Below are 18,127 nucleotides of genomic sequence, written 5' to 3' on the forward strand. Positions count from 1 at the left end.
CAAAAACAGATGGAGACCAGCATTACATAAAAAGTTATCGAAAGAACATACAATTACAAACCACGACAAACGAACTTTTAAATAAAGTAAGGGGAACAACGAAGGGGCTCTAGAAGATATCAAGCGACATCAAAAAGACAAACTTCAAAGGTGACTAGAGCCCTTAGCCCACTGAAGGGGTATACTTATCAGCAACCCCTTCTGGAACTTTTTATGTATTTGGGGCTCTCTCCGCTAACATCCCTAGGGGCTCCGAGAGAGCTACAAAATGGGCGGTGTGTCCAGACCGGAGGGGTGGGGCCCTGCCCCGGGGAGTGGCTCAGCACAGGATCCCCGGGGACAACCCCGGGCAGGTCTGGGGAAGGAGGTCGGGGCCATGGGCGCGGGCACCACGGGGTCCGACGACGCCGAGGCGCTGGACGCAGTGCTGGGCACGCTGCTGGCCGTACTGGTGCTGGTGGTGGTCAAGGCGGCCGTGGACGTGCTGCGGCGGCGGCGAGCGCACGCGACCGTCCTGGTGGTGGGCGCGGGGCCGGTGGGGCTGACCGCGGCGCTCGTCGCTGTCCGCTCGGGCCGGGTGCTGAAGCTGACCGTGCTGGACGCGTGCGCGCGGGGTCCGCTGCTGGGGCGCACGCAGCAGATTGCGCTGGACCCCCGCAGCGTCCGCTTCCTCCAGCCGCTGGGAGTGGACTTCGACAACATGGAAGGCTGCTGGCGCAATGGCCACTTCTTCACCCGGGTCGGCGTCTTCCAGGAGCACCTGCTCAGCCTCCTGGAGAGGAAGGGCCAGAGGCCTGGCTTTCGTCTTATCCTGGGCACCAAGGTGAGGAGGGGTCTGGGAAAATAGACTGTCCCATCTTAGCCTCTCGACTCCCAATGTCAGCTGAACACAAGGGTCCAGTGACAACTAATGGACAAGATTGTCTTCTCTCCATGCCTTGTAATAGCAAAGCTAGAGTTGTCACGTCAGCTTTTTGACAGGGAGCAAGCAATTCACATGATAACTCAGTTTCTTCTTCTGTAAAATACAGATAATATTTGAGAACATCTTGAAAGTGGAATAATACTCCCACTTCATTAAAGTTTTTGTGAGGATTTCATGAGACAGTGCAAGTAGAAGGGCATTGCACAATCTGTTGCTCATAGGACATGCTTGGAAAATGAAAATTATCATCAACAGCTGCAAACTGATTTCCCAGAACTGGGTAGAAAAGGGCATTCATCTTTTTAAAAGTGACTGCTCAAAAATCAAATAGCAGGTGGCTCTAAGAAAAGAAGAGAAATTTCCTGAGTGCTCAAAGAACAATGAGAGGAAAATTAAAATGACAGTAATTTTCTAAGGTGTAGATTTAGCCAGAATGAGCAACCAAGATCAGCCCCAGTTTCTCAAGTTCCCTTTGAAGAGTGAACACTCTCAATTTTAATTTTTGTTGTTTTTTAACATATTATCATTTGAAAAACAAAATCCAGGGTACTGATTAACTTTATAATAGTACGGCTTTTTCACTTACAAAAACTCACATGGCATGATAAGCCATGATTTTTTAAAAGAATTTTCTGAGTCCTAATGTGTGATAACTAAAATTTGTCTAGTGGTTTTCTGCTTTGTACATATGGTCATCTCAACATAACCATATGATGTGGGTTTTTGCTATGTCATTTTAGTGATGAAGAAATTAAGGCTCAAAGAGATTAATTTGTTAAGGCTACAAAGGTTGGAAGTTGGGGAACCAGGATTAGAATCCATATCTGGATGACTCCAGGGCCAGTGTTCTTTCTAATACCTCATGCTGCCCCTCCCTTCTGGTGGCATACTACAGATTAAAATGAAAATTAGCATGTGGCTATATTATCTAATTAATCTATTAGCACTATTAACACGTATTATCATATTTATGTAGATTAAGTCTGGAAAGGAGGCTTTCAAGGTCAAACACCCAAAGGAAATCAAGTATGAAGCAGGAGTAATTTACAACAGATTAATGTTGTTTATAGCTGTGATGACACAATTTTCACAGTAATCAAAACCAAAACAGACTCTGGTCAAATGAAATGCACCAGTCATTTTGTCTACATACTACAAATATTTATTGTGGTATTTATATGTTGTGGTATTTATTTATACGTTATAAAATAAGTTTACAACGTATCAGGCACTGTTCCAGATTTTTAGACATGCAGCCATTAACAAACCCACATGATTGAAAAGGAATGCATTAAATTGCTAGTAGCTGTTAGTTCTGGGTGATAGGGTTTTATGGGTGAATTTCATTTTCTTCTTTGTTTTCCTTATTTTACATACTTTCTAAAATGGACATATGTTACTTTTAAATCAAGAAAATTGTTATATATATGTAAGTGGTCTTCAATGGACCAACTTATTTTGATACTTTGGTGCTTGTCAAACACATCCTACATTTATCCTCACTGACTCACTTGACAGCCTAATATTTCAGTAACCCAGATTTCCATTGATTTAAGTCACAGCCCACTTTGTAGGAAAAATACAGACATTTTTAATAGCTACAGTGCATCCACCAATTCAAAGAAAGGAGGTGGGATGAAGAAAAAAAAGAAAGAGAGAAATAATCATGTGAAGAAGAGACCAAGTCTTAAGAACTTTTTCATTTGCCAGTAGCATGGATCCAGTACCCAGAGACCAGCTTTCATCCAGGATACAACATTGGGAGTGGGTTATGACTATGCAGACTCACCCTCAGAAGAGTGGAGCAAAAGCAATCCTCACATGTACTAATTTTGTAGGGAAATTCTGACCAGAAGCAAAACATCATACTTATACTTCCCTCCTTCCAGTTCTTTCAAATATTTTCCATCAAGTTACTTTTGCCCAGCAATCTGTATACCACCAAAAAGAATAAGAACTCAGTCAAGAGATTTAAGTAAAGAAGATAGGGAAAGAAAACTTAAAAACTCAAAGGATTCTTTCCCTGAATCCAAAAATTACCAGAGAAGAAACTGACCTGATTCACAGGCATCTTCAGAGAAGGACAATCTTAGCAAATAACAACTCTTCAACTTCAGAGAGGAAATCCTCTTTTACACTTCATTTGCACTCTTTCTGCTATCTTTGAAGCCCCTTCTCCTTGTCCACTATGGAAGTTTTCTGTTGCCTTTCTGTATGTTAGTGTACTAAGGGTTTATGTTGTGTTAGCCTGTTAAAAGCCTCTTTTGCTGGGAAATTGTGTGTATATGTGTGTGTGTGTGTGTGTGTGTGTTAAAAGGGGTGAGATCTATGTAGTACCAGTAATGCAGAAAATGTGAAAAGCTTAAGTTGCTCTTTTGCCAGTGGAAAAATCAAAGCTGATGGTCCAGTTAAGATTGGTATGTTAGCAATAACCCAGTGATGGCAAAGATTGTGTTGGAGTCATAAATTTCTCTTTACAAATGCCAAGGGCACAGGCAGACATTTTATGAGTTCTGGGGATATTTATTCAAGAAGGTCTGGTTGATCTAGAGCTTTTGGGATTTGTTGGCAATTTTGTATGGTAAGAAAATATTTTTTTAATCAGAACTTTGTAGTGGTCAAAGGTCAAACAACTAATTAAAATTAACAGCAGTCTCAAATGAATGAATAACCACCAACAAACTAGAGAGGGAGGTTATCTCAGGTCGGCAACTCTCTAAATAAAAGAACAGTGTCATTAGGCAATAAAACTTTCTTGGCTTAACTGCCTAGAAATAAAAGGTTTATGTGGTTTAGCAGTTGTTGAATTGTTGGGTACAGAGAGAATAATCACCCTTGACATCAGATGTAATGCTGCAAAGTAATTAAGGTTCTAAGGTCAGACAGACCCAGGTATGAATTAAGGTTCTTTACTTGTTAACTAGAAAACTTGTCTGAGTTAACTGGGGCAAGTTAACTTCTGCAAGGCTCATTTCTCATCTGAAGATGGGAATTAAAATAGTACCTGCCTCTCCAGGTCATTGTGAGAATTGAATAAGACAATGTCCATAGGCTCTTTAGCAGATGTCCATAAGAATGCAGTGGATGCTAACTATTCTTGTTCTTTGTTTGCATTATTCCACTGTGAGCACATTTTACCAACTGTAGAGAAGATGACCCCTCCCTCAACACACATACATACTCTACCCTGGGCATCTGCTAGATTCTCCAAGCAGGGCAGGCCCCTGGAGCTGCTCCCCTGCAGCCAGATTCTCAGATCCCAAGTCCTGTGTGCTCACCTGCCATGACAAACACTGGAAGGTAGCCTGATATAGAGGAAAAGAGTAGGAATTAGTCAACCTGAGTTCATATGTGGGCTCCACCAATGAGACTGAGCAGGTGAGAGTAAGCAAAAGTTTTAACTTTTCAGATACTTGATGTTCTCCCTTAAGAACAGGATATACTTGGAGCCAGCCCTGGTGGTCTAGTGGTTAAAGTTCTGTGCTCTCCACCTTGGCAGGCCAGGTATGTTTCCCAGTCATGGAACCACACCACCCGTCTGTCAGTAGCCATGCTGTGATCGCGGTTCACATAGAAGAACTAGAAGGACTTACAATGAGGATATACAACCACACACTAGGGGTTTGAGAAGAATTAAAAAAAAGAGGAAGATTGACAACAGATCTTAGCTTGGGGCGAATCCTTCCCGGCAAAAAAAAAAATAGATTGGATATACTTGTCCCAGGCTCAAAGGATTATTGTTGAAGATTAAATGGAAGGAGATGTGTAGATGTGTCCAGTATAGTGCACGACACAAAGTAGATGTTTAGTTAGCGTTGCTTTACTTCCTGGCACTAAGTTTTGGGTCAGCCCTGTTCCAAGGTCTCCCTATCCAAACTATACAACTTTGGGGTGCTTCTAGTATAATCCAATACATAGAAACATGTGCAGAAGGTAGTAATTTTATCCCCACAAATATAGCATTGTACTTATTACACTGCAAATAATCATGCAATCATAGACTACTCGGCTTGAACGTCTAGGACCAAAGAGGCAGCATGGGCAGAAAGATGCCTTGGGCATGTGTCAACATATGATGGCAGGCTGAGAAGGGGATGGGGAGAGGATACTTTGATTATTAAAATTATCTGAGTGGCATTGCAAGTCAGTTCCTTTCTCTCAGCTTCAGTTTCCTTCCTAGAAAAAAGAAGGAAATCTAACTAGAGTATTCTTCCTAGACCTCTCAATTCTGAAATTTTTACCACGCTCATCAGAATGGATCTTTCTGTCCAAAGTAAGTGGGATGGGCTGGTGGGAGGCAGCAGAGAGCTCTTGCTTCAGCCCTCTCTTCTCTCTCTCATCCTCCTCTGATATTTCTGTCCTGATTAGGAACAGTTCCCCTCTCCCATGCTTCTAGTTAAAAGAATTCCCAAGGCCTTCTTGACCATTCAGAGAATTCCTTAAGAGAGGAATGAAGAAGAAGAGCTCCACTGTATAAACAAGAACAAGCACATCCATGGTATTTATGAAATATACTTTACCACTTATTTTCTGTGTGGCCAACGATAAGTTCCTCAAATCCTCTGAGCTTTAATTTTCTTGTTTAAAAAGAAAAGTCAGTTGAGAGAATGGACAATAGCAACTTCCAAGTGTTGAGAGGTAAATAAGATAATATATGTTTTTAAGAGCCTGGCATAAGAAACACATTTACCCTTCTTTTAATTTAAGCCAAAAAAGGACTGTAAGCCTATTGAGATTACAGATAACTTATCTTTTTATACCCTCTATACCTTGCACATAGCCTGATATAACACATTATAAGAATATTTGCAGGATGAATTAAAACATAAGCAGATATTTTTAAACAAGGCAAAAGTTCTCAGCGCAACATTCAACTCTCGGATGAGCAGGAAAGAACAGAGGTGGGCCACCAACGTGTGGTCCAATTGCCAAATGCATGATGTTATGACAGATTGAGATTTTCCATTTTGTCATCCATGTGACACATCAGAGTCCCTGGACTAAGTATCAACCAAGGACCAATTTTTAACAAAACCAGGAAAAACCAACAAGTGGACATATGAGTGACAAAAGAGGTAAAAAAGAGAGTTTGGAGTTTTTTTAAACCAATACTCCTACATTTTGTGGGGGTTATGAAACCCATCAGGGAAGCTCGAGCCCTCCTCCCATAAAACACGTGGATGCTCATACACAAACCACTTGGTACACAGTTTCAGAAGCCCCATAAGCTCCAGTTTAGAATCCTTTATTTCAATCCATTTAAACTCTCAACTTTGTAGCCATATCAAACGTTAACTCATTATGGACTTCTGGCAAAACACGTGCAAGGAGTTAAATTGCATTGATTTTGAGATTCAGCCGTGCCCTAAGGAAAAACTTAAAGCTCCCAGAGTAAAAGACTTGTATGCTTGACAATGTAGGAAAGATTAAGTCTGTACTAAACTGCTCAGAAGACCTTTGCATTTTACAGCTCAGTTGCTGGGGAAGAGAGTGTTTACAGACCTCTCTCTGGGCAGGGAGCTGAGTTGAGGAGTTGTGGAGGGTCATCAGAAAGATTCTACCTCTGTGAGCCCAGACACCAAGACAGAGTCCGCGCGCTTCTCATTAAGCAGAGTTAAGAAGGGGAAGCTTTAGTTTCCATTTCACAGTTTCTAAAACTCGGGATCCTTGAGACCCCGGGGTTAGATTTCCTCCCCAAGACTTTAAGCTAAGACAAGTTAGAAGTCACAACCGGATGTTGGGAGCAAGTGTAGCTGAGGAGGTAATTCAGAGATGTCTTAGTCCATTTGAGCAGCTATAACGAAATACCATAGACTGGATGGCTGATAAACAGCAGAAATGTATTGCTCACAGTGGAGGCTGGAAGTCTAGGATCAGAGTGACAGTATGGTTGGGTTCTGGTGAGAGTACTCTTCTGGTTTGTAGACTGGCAACTTCTCGTTGTATCCTCACATGGCAGAGGAGGGCTAGAGGGGGGCTAGGGTCTCTTTATAAGGGCACTAGTTCCATTCGTGAAGGCTCTCCCCTCATGACCCAATCACCTCCCAAAGGCACCACTTCCTAATACCATCACCTTGGGGGCTAGGATTTCAACATATGAATCTGAGGGTGGGATGGGGACACAGACATTCAGCTGGCATATTTTGGATAATTCCAATGTTGACTGAATTTCTGAAAATGAGTGACTTTAGTATGAGTGTTAAGAGTGAGAAGTCTGGAGTGAGGCTGGTTGGGCTCAGATGTCACCCTTTGCCATTTACTGTCTGCATGATCTATGACAAGTGATAACTGCCTGGTAGTAGATGCTGTGGTACACCTAGATCCCCGCTCTACAATGCAGGCACTCATTCTCCCAGCTGCTGGAAGTGTTGGCTCCTGGTTGCTCATAGATGAGGCCCACCTGAGAAATTGCCCTCGGCTGACGGGAGCCGCTTCACTCAAGTTTATGCCCTCTTGTAGGGCAGCCTACATTGATGACAGGAAACAAAGATCTGGCCCCTTCCTCAATTCTGGGCCTTCCTGAAGGGCCATCCCAGCTTCAACTCTTTCAGTGGGATCACCTGAGGCCTATGTTGCAACAGCATCCCATTTCAACTTCTCCCTCTGCAACATTGCTTCCCTCCTGCCCTCCAGGTGTTAATCCTGAGGACACTCCCCAATAAGCTTGCTGCACAAAAATCTTGTCTCTGGATCTATTGCTTGAGAAACTTGACTTATGACACCTTAAAAGCCTCACTGTCCTCATCTGTAAAATTAACCTATATCATAGGGTTCTTTGAGGATGGAATGAGATAATGCCAATAAAGTGCTTGGCACAGGGTCTGACACAGAGTGAGCCCTCCAAGAACCCCCAAATTGACCTAGAGAATCAATGTAATCAGGATCAAAATCCACAGTGGCTTCTTGGCAGAAGAAAAAAGACAAAATATATAGAAATTGACAAGCTTATCCTAAAATTCATAAGGAAATGCACAAAACTAGAATAGACAAAATAATCTGGAAAAAGAAGGACAAAATTGGAGAACTCAAGTATCCTGACTTCAAAAGTTACCAAAAAGCTAGAGTAATCAAGATAGTATGATACTGGCATAGGGATAGACATAGATCAATGGAATAGAATTGAGAGCCCAGCAATAAACTCATATATTTATGGGTAGTTGATTTTTGACAAGGGTGCCAAGATCATTCACTGGGGAAAAAATAATCTTTTCAATAAATGGTGCTGGGACAACTTGATAGCTACATGCTTTAGAATCAGTTTGGAACCTTTCCTCACACTGTGTACCAAAAATAACTCAAAATGGATCCAAGACCTAAATGTAAGAGCTAAAACTGTAAAACTCTTAGAAGAAAACATAGGCATAAATCTTTGTGACTTTGGATTAGGCAATGGTTCAAGCAACAAAAGAAAAAATTAGTAAATCGGACTTCATCAAAATGAAAACGTGTGCTTCGTTGAACACCATCAAGAAAAGGAAAAGACAACCAACAGAGTGGGATAAAATATTTGCAAATCACGTGTCTGATAAGGGATTTGTATCTAGAATATAAAGAACTCTTTACAACTCAACAACAAAAAGACAGTCCAATTTAAAAATGGGGAAATTATTACATTATATTTTGACAATTATTTCTGCACATGAATCATCTAATCTTCTAGATCTGAGGGCTAACACTGTGTTTTGTTTCTTTCTGCATCTCCAGCACCTACCAAAGGAGTGGCAAAAAGCATGGGCTTTGAAGTAGGAGACCTATGTTTCAGTTATGACTCTGATACTTAACTAGCTTTTTGATATTGGTCAAGTTACTTCATTTCCTCAATCCTCATTTTTCTCTCCAGAAAATGGGGCTAATAATAATACCTACCTCATAAGAATTGTTGAGGTTGAATGCAAGCACACACATAAACCTCTTAGCACAATACCTAGGATAATAAATAGTTCCTAAATTGTAGCTACAATTATAAGAGTTAATAAAATTCTTGTGAGAGCCAGCCCTGATGGCTTAGTGGTTAAAGTTTGGCACTCTCACTGCTTTGGCTGTCAGGGTTCATTTCCCAGTCGCAGAACCACCCAATCCGTCTTCCAGTTGCCATGCTCTAGCAGCAGCTCACATAGAAGAACTATAAGGACTTACTATTAAGATATACAACCATGTCTTGGGGCTTTGAAGAGGAAAAAAAAGAGGAAGATTGGCAATGGATGTTAGCTTGAGGAAAATCTTTCCCTGCAAAAAAAAAAAGCTATTGTGAATAATGACATTATTGTTAATAACAGTAGCAAAAACAGACTAGCAAGTTTGCTTGCTTATCACTGCCTCAGTGCATCAACAGAAAACATCAGTGTCATTATTCACATCAATGCATACTCTGTTCATCAGCCCAACTTTGTTTCTTAGTTTACAGATGACTTCATGAGAAAGGTGGTAGTGCCAGACTGGCCCAAAATCATTGTGGTGGCTGATGGCTCCCATGGGGAGACCTGCTCTGTTCTGGGGCTCAGTCCAGATTATGTAGTGGAATCCTGCAATGCTTATGGAGCTAACGCCACCATCACAAGACTGGACCAGAGACAGGTAAGCCATAGAGCATCTTTCAGATTCTGTTTTTTCCCCATTCACTCCATTCTCAGCTGGAAGGTTGATTATTAGCTCATTTATGGTCCGCAGACAAGTCTGTTCTGCCTCTGGGCTCCTGTTTACAAAAAGCACTCAACCAGGTGGTTTCCAGGATATCTTGCCCAGGTGATCTTCCCACCTAGCTGCACAATGGCAACTCCACAGGCTGAGTCATCTGCATGGGGAGTGTTAGGGACTGGGACTTCTCTAATCAGTCTGTGCTAATCACGCAATGAACATGACTTGGCATCAACCCAGAATGCTCAATCTTCAGGCAAATCATCAACCATCTCAAATAAAATGGGTCATAGAATCCATTACCCTCTCTTCTAGGAACTGTTCAGTCATCTTACGCACACTAGGCAGTAACCAGAGTGGTCCAAACTAAGAGATGGCATGCACATCAGCCATTCACAACCAGGATGAAAAGATAGTCAACTTTTCATTGTAAAAATGAACTACTTGGGCCCACCTGCCTTATCTGTAAGTCTCCCTTTCCCAACTTCACAAGTGTTTAGGAATCATAGGAGTTTATATAGTCCAAAGGGTATGGGTACTGTCAGTCTAGCTTCTACACTTGTCTTAAAGTCTTCATGACAATTGTTTGGAAGTCTCAGTCACCTCAAACAAAAAAGTACCTCAGTAACTAGACTTCCTTGGTCTCTAGAAAAATAAAACATTAAGGAACCAGCAACATTTCAAAGAATATTTTGTAAAAAAAGTATAATCATCCTCATCAGTTCATTCAATCCCATCTTATTAATTCTTATTCTGCTTAGAGCCAGTTTTTCCATTAGTTCTGGAAGTTCTTACCCACTTCTGTTTTATGATCTTAAAGTTACCAGAAACCTATATTCTAGAATATTTGTCAGAGTCCTTTCTACGAATCTCTCTGAAGATGAAGCACCTTTGCAAAAGCAACAGAGTAAAACAATAACTATCTGTACATAACAAAAAGACTTTTAAAAAATGGCCATGGTTAAAGATCTGATGAGAGTTCCTTATCAAAAATGTAATTATTTCTGTGGCATACAATAATTTAGGATAACAATTGGACAATGAGAGTACTGACAAATTTCTGGAAACTTTAAACAATGTCTGGAATACCTATATTAGTGACATATATCCATTCACATATAACCTAAGAAGGTTTATCATCACTTCTTATTTGAGAATGCTTCCCATGTAACTAAACATACCAAATACACCTACTAGTTTAACATCTCTCTTTTACAAGGTGAGAGACAAATCCCCTTTGAGATTTTTCCAGGGGCCCTCTGAGATATCTCAAAGTTACTTTGAGGCCAAAAAGATATCATTTAGAATTTGATTTGGGGAAGTTATTAAGCTGTCAAAAGGTTTGAACATTTGACTAAATAGGATCTCAGATCATTATGAAATAATACTTTATCTTTTGTCACTAAAGTGACAATAGAAGGTTTTAAAGGCAAATACAAAAGGTGACATAGCTGTGAGCAAAATTTAGTTCTTTTAATAGTGAGAAGACTGGGTTTTCTCAAGTAATCAAAGACTTGATAAAGTTAACATGATGCACAGTAAATTATTTTGGTAAGACATGAAATCTTTGCTTTCCGGATAGATTACCCAAAAAGTAATTTTTACCAAAAGATAAAAAAAACACCTTTCACCATCTCTTATCAAGAGCAGACCAATAGTCCAAGAAAACTTTGTTCTTAGGAGAGAGAACCAAATTCTAATTTTGCATAAGTGTACTTTTCATATTAAAACTCATCCTTTAGGGGGCTGGCCCCATGGCCGAGTGGTTAAGTTTGTGCACTCTGCTTCAGCGGCCTGGAGTTCACCAGTTCGGATCCTGTGCGTGGACCTATGCACCACCTCATCCAGCCATGCTGAGGCAGCATCCCACATGGAGGAACTAGAATGACCTACAACTAGGATATACCACTATGTACTGGGGCTTTGGGGAGGGAAAAAAACCCTCGTTATTTAAAAACTTGAATAAGTCCATTCCAGTTTTAGTCAGCTTAACCACACATAAAATTCCCTTTCCAAGATTCCTTTTCCACAACCTTCTACACCTTTTTTTTTTGTGTAGCCATTGAGGTTTTGTCCTATGTTTTTTTCCCTTTCTCATTCTGGAACAATGTCATTCTACTTTCCTTACCTACTTTTCAAACACATTCATTTTCCTTCACTCTTATTATTTCTTAGTAGTTTTATTTATATATGTTTTTTAGAATTCTTAACCTTAGGATCCTTTATTCCTACTTAAAAACAAAGAAGTAAACAATTGTGGACTGTCACACTAGCATTCTGTGTATTGGCAATTTATAAATACATTTCACAATTTCTAGAAGTATATGCTTCCTCATAGTAAATTTTTCAAGGTGGCACAAAACATTTTTACTAATAACTGAAATATCTTTAGTTCCCCTGTAAAAGGAAGCCAAGAGTGGACAAATCTATGTTCAGTAATTAAGCTTTCAGTATTTTATCTTATTTGGAGAGGATCTAGATATTCACTGAATTTCCATCATTTAACCTTTCAGTATAACTTTAAGGTTTCAAGTTACCAAAAAGATTTTGGAAACTGTTTTTAAGAAGACATACCATAAAGCACAATTATTGTTGAAAAGTTCATTTATAAGTTCTTATCTTACTTACATCTATTTAATTTGCTTATTCTTAACAATTATGTTTATATTACTCATAAAAATTTAATGAGACATCAAACTGCTAACCATCACCTTAAGCTATCGTTTGGCTGACAAATTCTGTAACAGAGATATCATAAACTTATTTGACTTTTAGTAAACCTAGGGAGAATACAAGAATTATATTTAGTGCTGATACCTCCAGAGACATGCCTCTTTTAATTAAACAAACAAACTTAAGCTAGATTTTATTTACTGAAAATTATCCTAGATCATGTGAATTTGAAAAACACTTGGATTAGCTTCTATATTTCTGAGTATACTTGATTTATATAAATGCTCTTTGTCTTTAAGCCAATTAAATAGAGCTCTTTACAAATTAATTTTGGCAACACCATCCAGAGGTAGAAAAATATCACACATCTATAACATACATACATAGATGTACATAAACATACAGACAGATTCAGAGACCTTATAGCATTCCTTTAAAAATTTTACCCGTGAGACAGACACAATAATGCAAAACTCATTAATTTGCAAAAGAACAATTGGATCTAAATTGTGTTTCTGGCAGACAGAATAAGTTAAGCTTACCTGCTCAGATGGCTAAAGTTTTTACTAATATTTGTGGAAAAGATTTATGATTTTCCATTCAACTAATTTCCAAATAGCTTTTTTTCCTGAGAATTACCTCCCTGAATTTGCATTTCAAGAGATGTCTCTGGATTTCTAGAGAAGACCAGATAGAATATTTATATCTCAGCTGCACAGAGAAAGGATGTAAGTTTCTCCAAGAAGGGCTTTTGTTTCCTAAATTCAAGTCTTTCAAAAGCCTTTTGCAAGCCTTTTGAGATGAATGGGGAGGTTTTGGGATTGTTAAAAAGGATAGGTGGGCTGTGAATTGTTTCTAGAGCTGCATTTCTGTTCTTGTAAAGACTCAATTTGTAAGACAAGTACAGTGTGGTTTTTTTGTTTTTTGTTGTTTTTTTGTTTTGCTGAGGAAGATTCACCCTGAGCTAACATCTGTGCCAATCTTCCTCTATTTTTCATGTGGGTCACCACCACAGAATGGCTGCCCCCGAGTCATGTAGGTTTGCGTCTGGGAACTGAACCTGGGCCGCTGAAGAGGAGCATGCTGAACTTCACCACCAGGCCAGAGGGCCGGCTCAAGGACAGTTGTTTTTAATTCCTCAAAGAATTGGTTTGTAAACTGAATGATATCGTATCAAGACTCTGACCCAACCATCCAACTACAGTATCCTCAATTTGCTTCTTTATGTCAGGGAAAAGATCTTCAACTAAAAAGGAAATCAAAAGATCCCTATAGTCTAGATTTAGAGCTGTGTTCCTTTGAAAGGTTTTAGTAAATCCTTCCACAGCAGCTTCAGAATGTTTTTCATTCCCTCAGGGTAAGTAGTTTCATTTTAGCTTAGGGGAGAAGGCCTAAGAAAATGTTCCTATCAGGCTCTGAACATCAGCCTCCAATTTGGCCAACTTCTGACTGAGGGGGGGCAGAATATGCCACCCCAGAATGTGCCACTTTGGCATATGGGTTATTCTGAGCTGAAGACAATCAGGGCCCAGCAGACTCAGGAAGAGCTTTTAACCTCCCCCTTAACTGCCTTGAAGAATTTAGATAGGAGGCCTATACCAGGAAGTGGGCCTGTACCAGGAAGAAAGATTATTACTGGAGATAACTTTTTATATCAGAAAGACTTATCTGCATGGCGTGGCAAATATTTGTTTACCAAACATTTGTTCTTGTCTTCTTCCTATGAATTGTCTTCCTCCCCTTTGAAGCCCCACACCCTTAGCCACCCTTCTCCTTAGCTCAGTATGGTTTATAAGCCTCCATTACCTGACTGCTGGAGAGTCTCCAATTTTTATGGGGCTCCCTTATGTATGAAATTTGTGTAATCTGTTAATCTGCCTTATGTCAGTTTAGTTATTAGACCAGCCAAAGAAGCTAGAAGGGAAGAAGGGGGAAGTTTCCGCCCCTACTGATCATAGCGCTACTTAAAATTTTTTCAAATATTTTGTGAGGTTTCAGCCAGGAGAAACAGTAAACATTCCTGGCTGTATTAAACAACCCCACGGACATAGGAGGGTTCCCCATAAAAGACCCAAAAGATACTGCCCTCCCAAGATCCAGAGCGACTCCCACAGACAGCCAAAAGAAAGACAGATTTAGACAGTTTCCCTGAGAGCTGGCAACAGTTTGTAGGATCCTAGCTGCAAATGGGGTACAGCCCACATTTCTGTCCAGCCATATTTTGGGGGCCGCAACCTGTTGGTTGCCAAGCCAAATTCTTAGGACACAAAATGAGACCAACAAGAAGGCAATAGCTATCCCTGGGAGAGGAAGGATCAGTAACCAGTGTTTTTTCCTGCCAATCTGAATTTGGAAAGGAACGGATAACATGAAATTTTACCTTCCACTCTCCACAGGCACCACAGATAGAGATCTGAGAGAGATGACTTTGGTAAGAATTCTTGCCCTTTGCCAGCTTCTGCCAATTGTCCCTGGATGCTCTCTGCAGGCTTTTCCAGTTTTTAAGTTGGACCCAGTCCAACTCTGGCTAGTTTCTGGACCCAGTCCTGAAAAAGTGCTCACTCTGAAAGCTCAGAACTCGAAATCCCAGGCTCCAGGATCCAAGAGGGACATGCCCAGCACCCCCGGGGGCAGGGAGAAGGCAGTGAGCTCAGGGGACTCAGCAGGTACCCTTGCCCGGCTGCTCATCACTCCTGGGGGCTGTTGGGGGTCTTCTTTGGTTCCCTCTTCTGAGGCCAGAACTGTTAAAAGATAAACTGAGGCATATTAAAAATTTTAAGAGTTTACTTGGGCAAAAATCGATTCAAATCAGGCTACACCAACCCGGAAGTGGTTAAGACGGCTCTCCCAACAGGCTTTTACAGGAAAAAGATGGAACTTAAGTAAGGCAACCATTGACTGGCTATAGCTTAAAGCCTAGCTGGCTGTTTGTTATGGTTGCTTTTAGTGTTTGGTTTCATAGCCTTGAGGCATTTACAGGTTTAGATTTTGGTTTTCTCAGGTAGGTCACCATGGCATTAGAGCCACCTCAGTCAAATGGCCTCCTTGTTTAATTAATTTAACACCGGTAAACATAAAGTGTTTTCCAGAGTTCTGTGAATCATTCTAGTGAATATTGAACTTGAAGCGGGTCATGGGAACTCCCAAAACTGTGGTTGGTCAGAACAGTGTGGGTAGGCACCCCATTTGTGGCTGATGTCTGGAGTGGGAGCGGTCTTGTGGGACCGAGCCCTTGAGCTGTAGGGTCTGTGTGAACTCTGGGTATATCAGAATTGAATTGAATTATTGGGCACCACTTGGTGTTGGACAGTTGGTTGGTATTGGAAAACACCTCAGAGAGAAGCATCCAAGCTGTCGGAGCAGCTCAGCCCTTTCCCCTCTTTTCCCAGCTGCACCATTCTCTGTCTGGAACTGCAAGAGCCTTAACTCTCCTCTTTTACTAGGGAGCTTCCTTTTCCTCCCCGCTGGGCCTCAGGAGGAGGAGAGGTGGCCTTCACGATCGCATGTGCTTGACCACAAGGCTGAGCTCTCTGAGCTTCACTCATTTTACAGGAAACAGACTCTGTTTCTAGCTTTATCGCTGCAACAGAAAGTGATGTGCTAAACTGATACAACCCAAAGCAGAGGGAGAACTGGGGTGTGAGCAGCATGTCTTCCCGTTTCTTGTTGGCCCAGGAAGTTGCCACAGCCCACGATGTGTGCAGAGCCAGGCAGATGGAAGGGCATTCTCAGCTGCCACAGAGAGCGAGACTGACAGACCACCCCTGCAGGGGCTCCTTCAGGGAGGGCACGCCCACTCCTTCAGCACTCAGCTGCTCTGAGCACACCCAGGGTTGCAGTTCTTGGTGCTCAATTCTGGCAGTCCCCAGTCAGTATCACCAACCAGGGGGCCCGCCATCCCCTGGAGCCTAACGGGTTCTAACACCCAGCTCCTTCAAGTTGGACCCCACCCCTCTTTTTTTCTCAGTGATCCACACTCAGGAATTGAGCAGCTTTTCCTTTTTAAATCCTCAGATCACAAAGGGTCTGGTTAAATTCTCTTTCTCAAGCAATAGAAGCTACTATCTCCTTCCGAAAGAGAGTTGTAGTGCTGAAACAGCCACAGGCGATATGGACATAAATGGGCTGGACAGGACTGTATTCCAGTAAAAAAAATTTTTTTTTGACAAAAATAGGCAGCTGCCAGATTTGACCTGCAGACTGTAGATTGCCAACCTTGGATCCACACATAAGCCCAAATAATTGCCTTTGTGTCATTCTTATATTATTAAGGCATGTCCAGGGATTCCTGCACTTGTATTTAATTTAATTGAACATGCTGCATATTAGTCATAATGTACCACTCAGTTAAAATTCTCTATATTTGCTGAATTCTGTTATTCTCCCTCTGCCTTTATATGTCTGTTTGCTTTATTGCATGATTTGTACATTGGCAAAAAAAAAAAAAAAAAGGATATTTACTTTCTCGGTCACTCACTGAGTATATTAGCACAGCAGTTCTAATATGACAAATAAAAAATGTAATTAGTTATTCTCAATGATTATCCTCATTCTAGTAAGCAGATCCTGTAAATGCATACTTAGAACTTCTAAAGATCACTGGTAATCACATCAGTGTGATAGGTTTCCATCAAGGGTAACTGCTTGTTAAAATTCCGGTCTGTGTAATTTCAGAGTTTAAAGAAGATTGCTCCTTTATGGGCACTTCTATAAAAATGCCTGTCGAAGCAAGTCAGTGCATCCCTCAAACTCTTCAGGACTGACTTTGTGTTCAAAACCCACTTAAACATTTAACAAATTTTTGGTAAGTCGTGGGGCTTGAAGTCCATCGGAAGTTGGCCACGTGCTCTGAGCTGTGAAGGAATCTGTTGCTTCTTTCTGCCATCTTGGGCTAGTGCCTCTGTACTTCTAATGAATGTCGTAGAGACTAAATGAGAGTGTGATCAAGAAAGCAGGTGCATAACAGCCATTCGATAAGTGCTTCTTTGAAGCTGAGGGTAAACTGGAAGGAGAACTAGTCTTGGTCTCAGAAGCTCCCAGTTCTTGTACTGAGCCTGCCTCAAGTTCACCGAATGGCTCAGGACAAATCATATCTTTCTTGGTCTCAGTTTCCTGGCTTCCCAAGTGGGCAAACAGGACCAGACCTCTGACATTCCTTGGAAACCTTTGTTTCAGCAGTCTTCTACCCAGACTCGCAGAGAGGCTCTCTTAGTACATACCAAATAGCATGCAGCAACAGTGTTTCTCAACTTTTTTTCGTTATCACCCCCGTAAGGAGTCTTTTTAGACATTTTTTCGCTTGATTGCAACCCTGCTTTCCCGCCATGTAGCCTTCACCCAGTTTCCCCTATGGCAATATCTTATATAACTATAGTACAATTTCAAAGCCAGAAAGTTGAGTAATGGTCAAATTTGGGTTGAGATGCCAAAAAACATACAAATTAAAAAATGCTGACAGACCCCATATTTTCAATTTGTCAGACTGTACCCCACAAAGACAACTTAGTCTGGTTTCTGCCCCTCACAAGGCATCCAGGATTCAGAGAAAAAAGTCTCCTATGTACTGTTGGTTCAGGAGAAATGAGCAAGTGGAGGAAGATGCAAGCCGTAATGATGTTTCCTTATTCTTTCACTCAAAAACATTTAATAAGCCTTTATTATGTTCACGGAATTGTACCAAAAGTATGCTGATAAATATCTAGAGTGATTCCAGATCGTGTCCTTAGATTCTCCACCCTCAAGGAGGAGGAATTAACTCCCACTCCTTAGGTGTGGGCTGCATACAGTGACTTCCTTCTAGAGAGGACACTGTGGAAAGAGAAGAGGAGACAGTAACTCTACAGGGGAGAAACCTGATAAACGCGACTGCAGCAAGGCGGTCAAGGTCAACATCAA

General features: G+C 41.1%; 1 protein-coding gene across 2 annotated transcripts in view; it reads left to right on the forward strand.

Annotated features, from left to right (window-relative positions):
* The first annotated feature begins 330 nt into the window (after positions 1-330).
* LOC139082216 (uncharacterized) overlaps positions 331-18,127 on the forward strand; it is a 32,015-nt gene continuing 14,218 nt past the window's right edge. Inside the window, exons 1-2 of one of the 2 annotated variants that reach the window (XM_070612345.1) lie at positions 331-823; positions 9,323-9,499. In XM_070612345.1, coding sequence (XP_070468446.1) covers positions 377-823; positions 9,323-9,499 — 624 coding nt within the window. In that variant the 5' untranslated portion in view covers positions 331-376. The remainder of the gene's footprint in view (positions 824-9,322; positions 9,500-18,127) is intronic. The other variant, XM_070612346.1, reaches the window with a different exon arrangement.

Source organism: Equus przewalskii, chromosome 3, assembly GCF_037783145.1.
Source record: "Equus przewalskii isolate Varuska chromosome 3, EquPr2, whole genome shotgun sequence".
NCBI classification, from domain to species: Eukaryota; Metazoa; Chordata; class Mammalia; order Perissodactyla; family Equidae; genus Equus; species Equus przewalskii.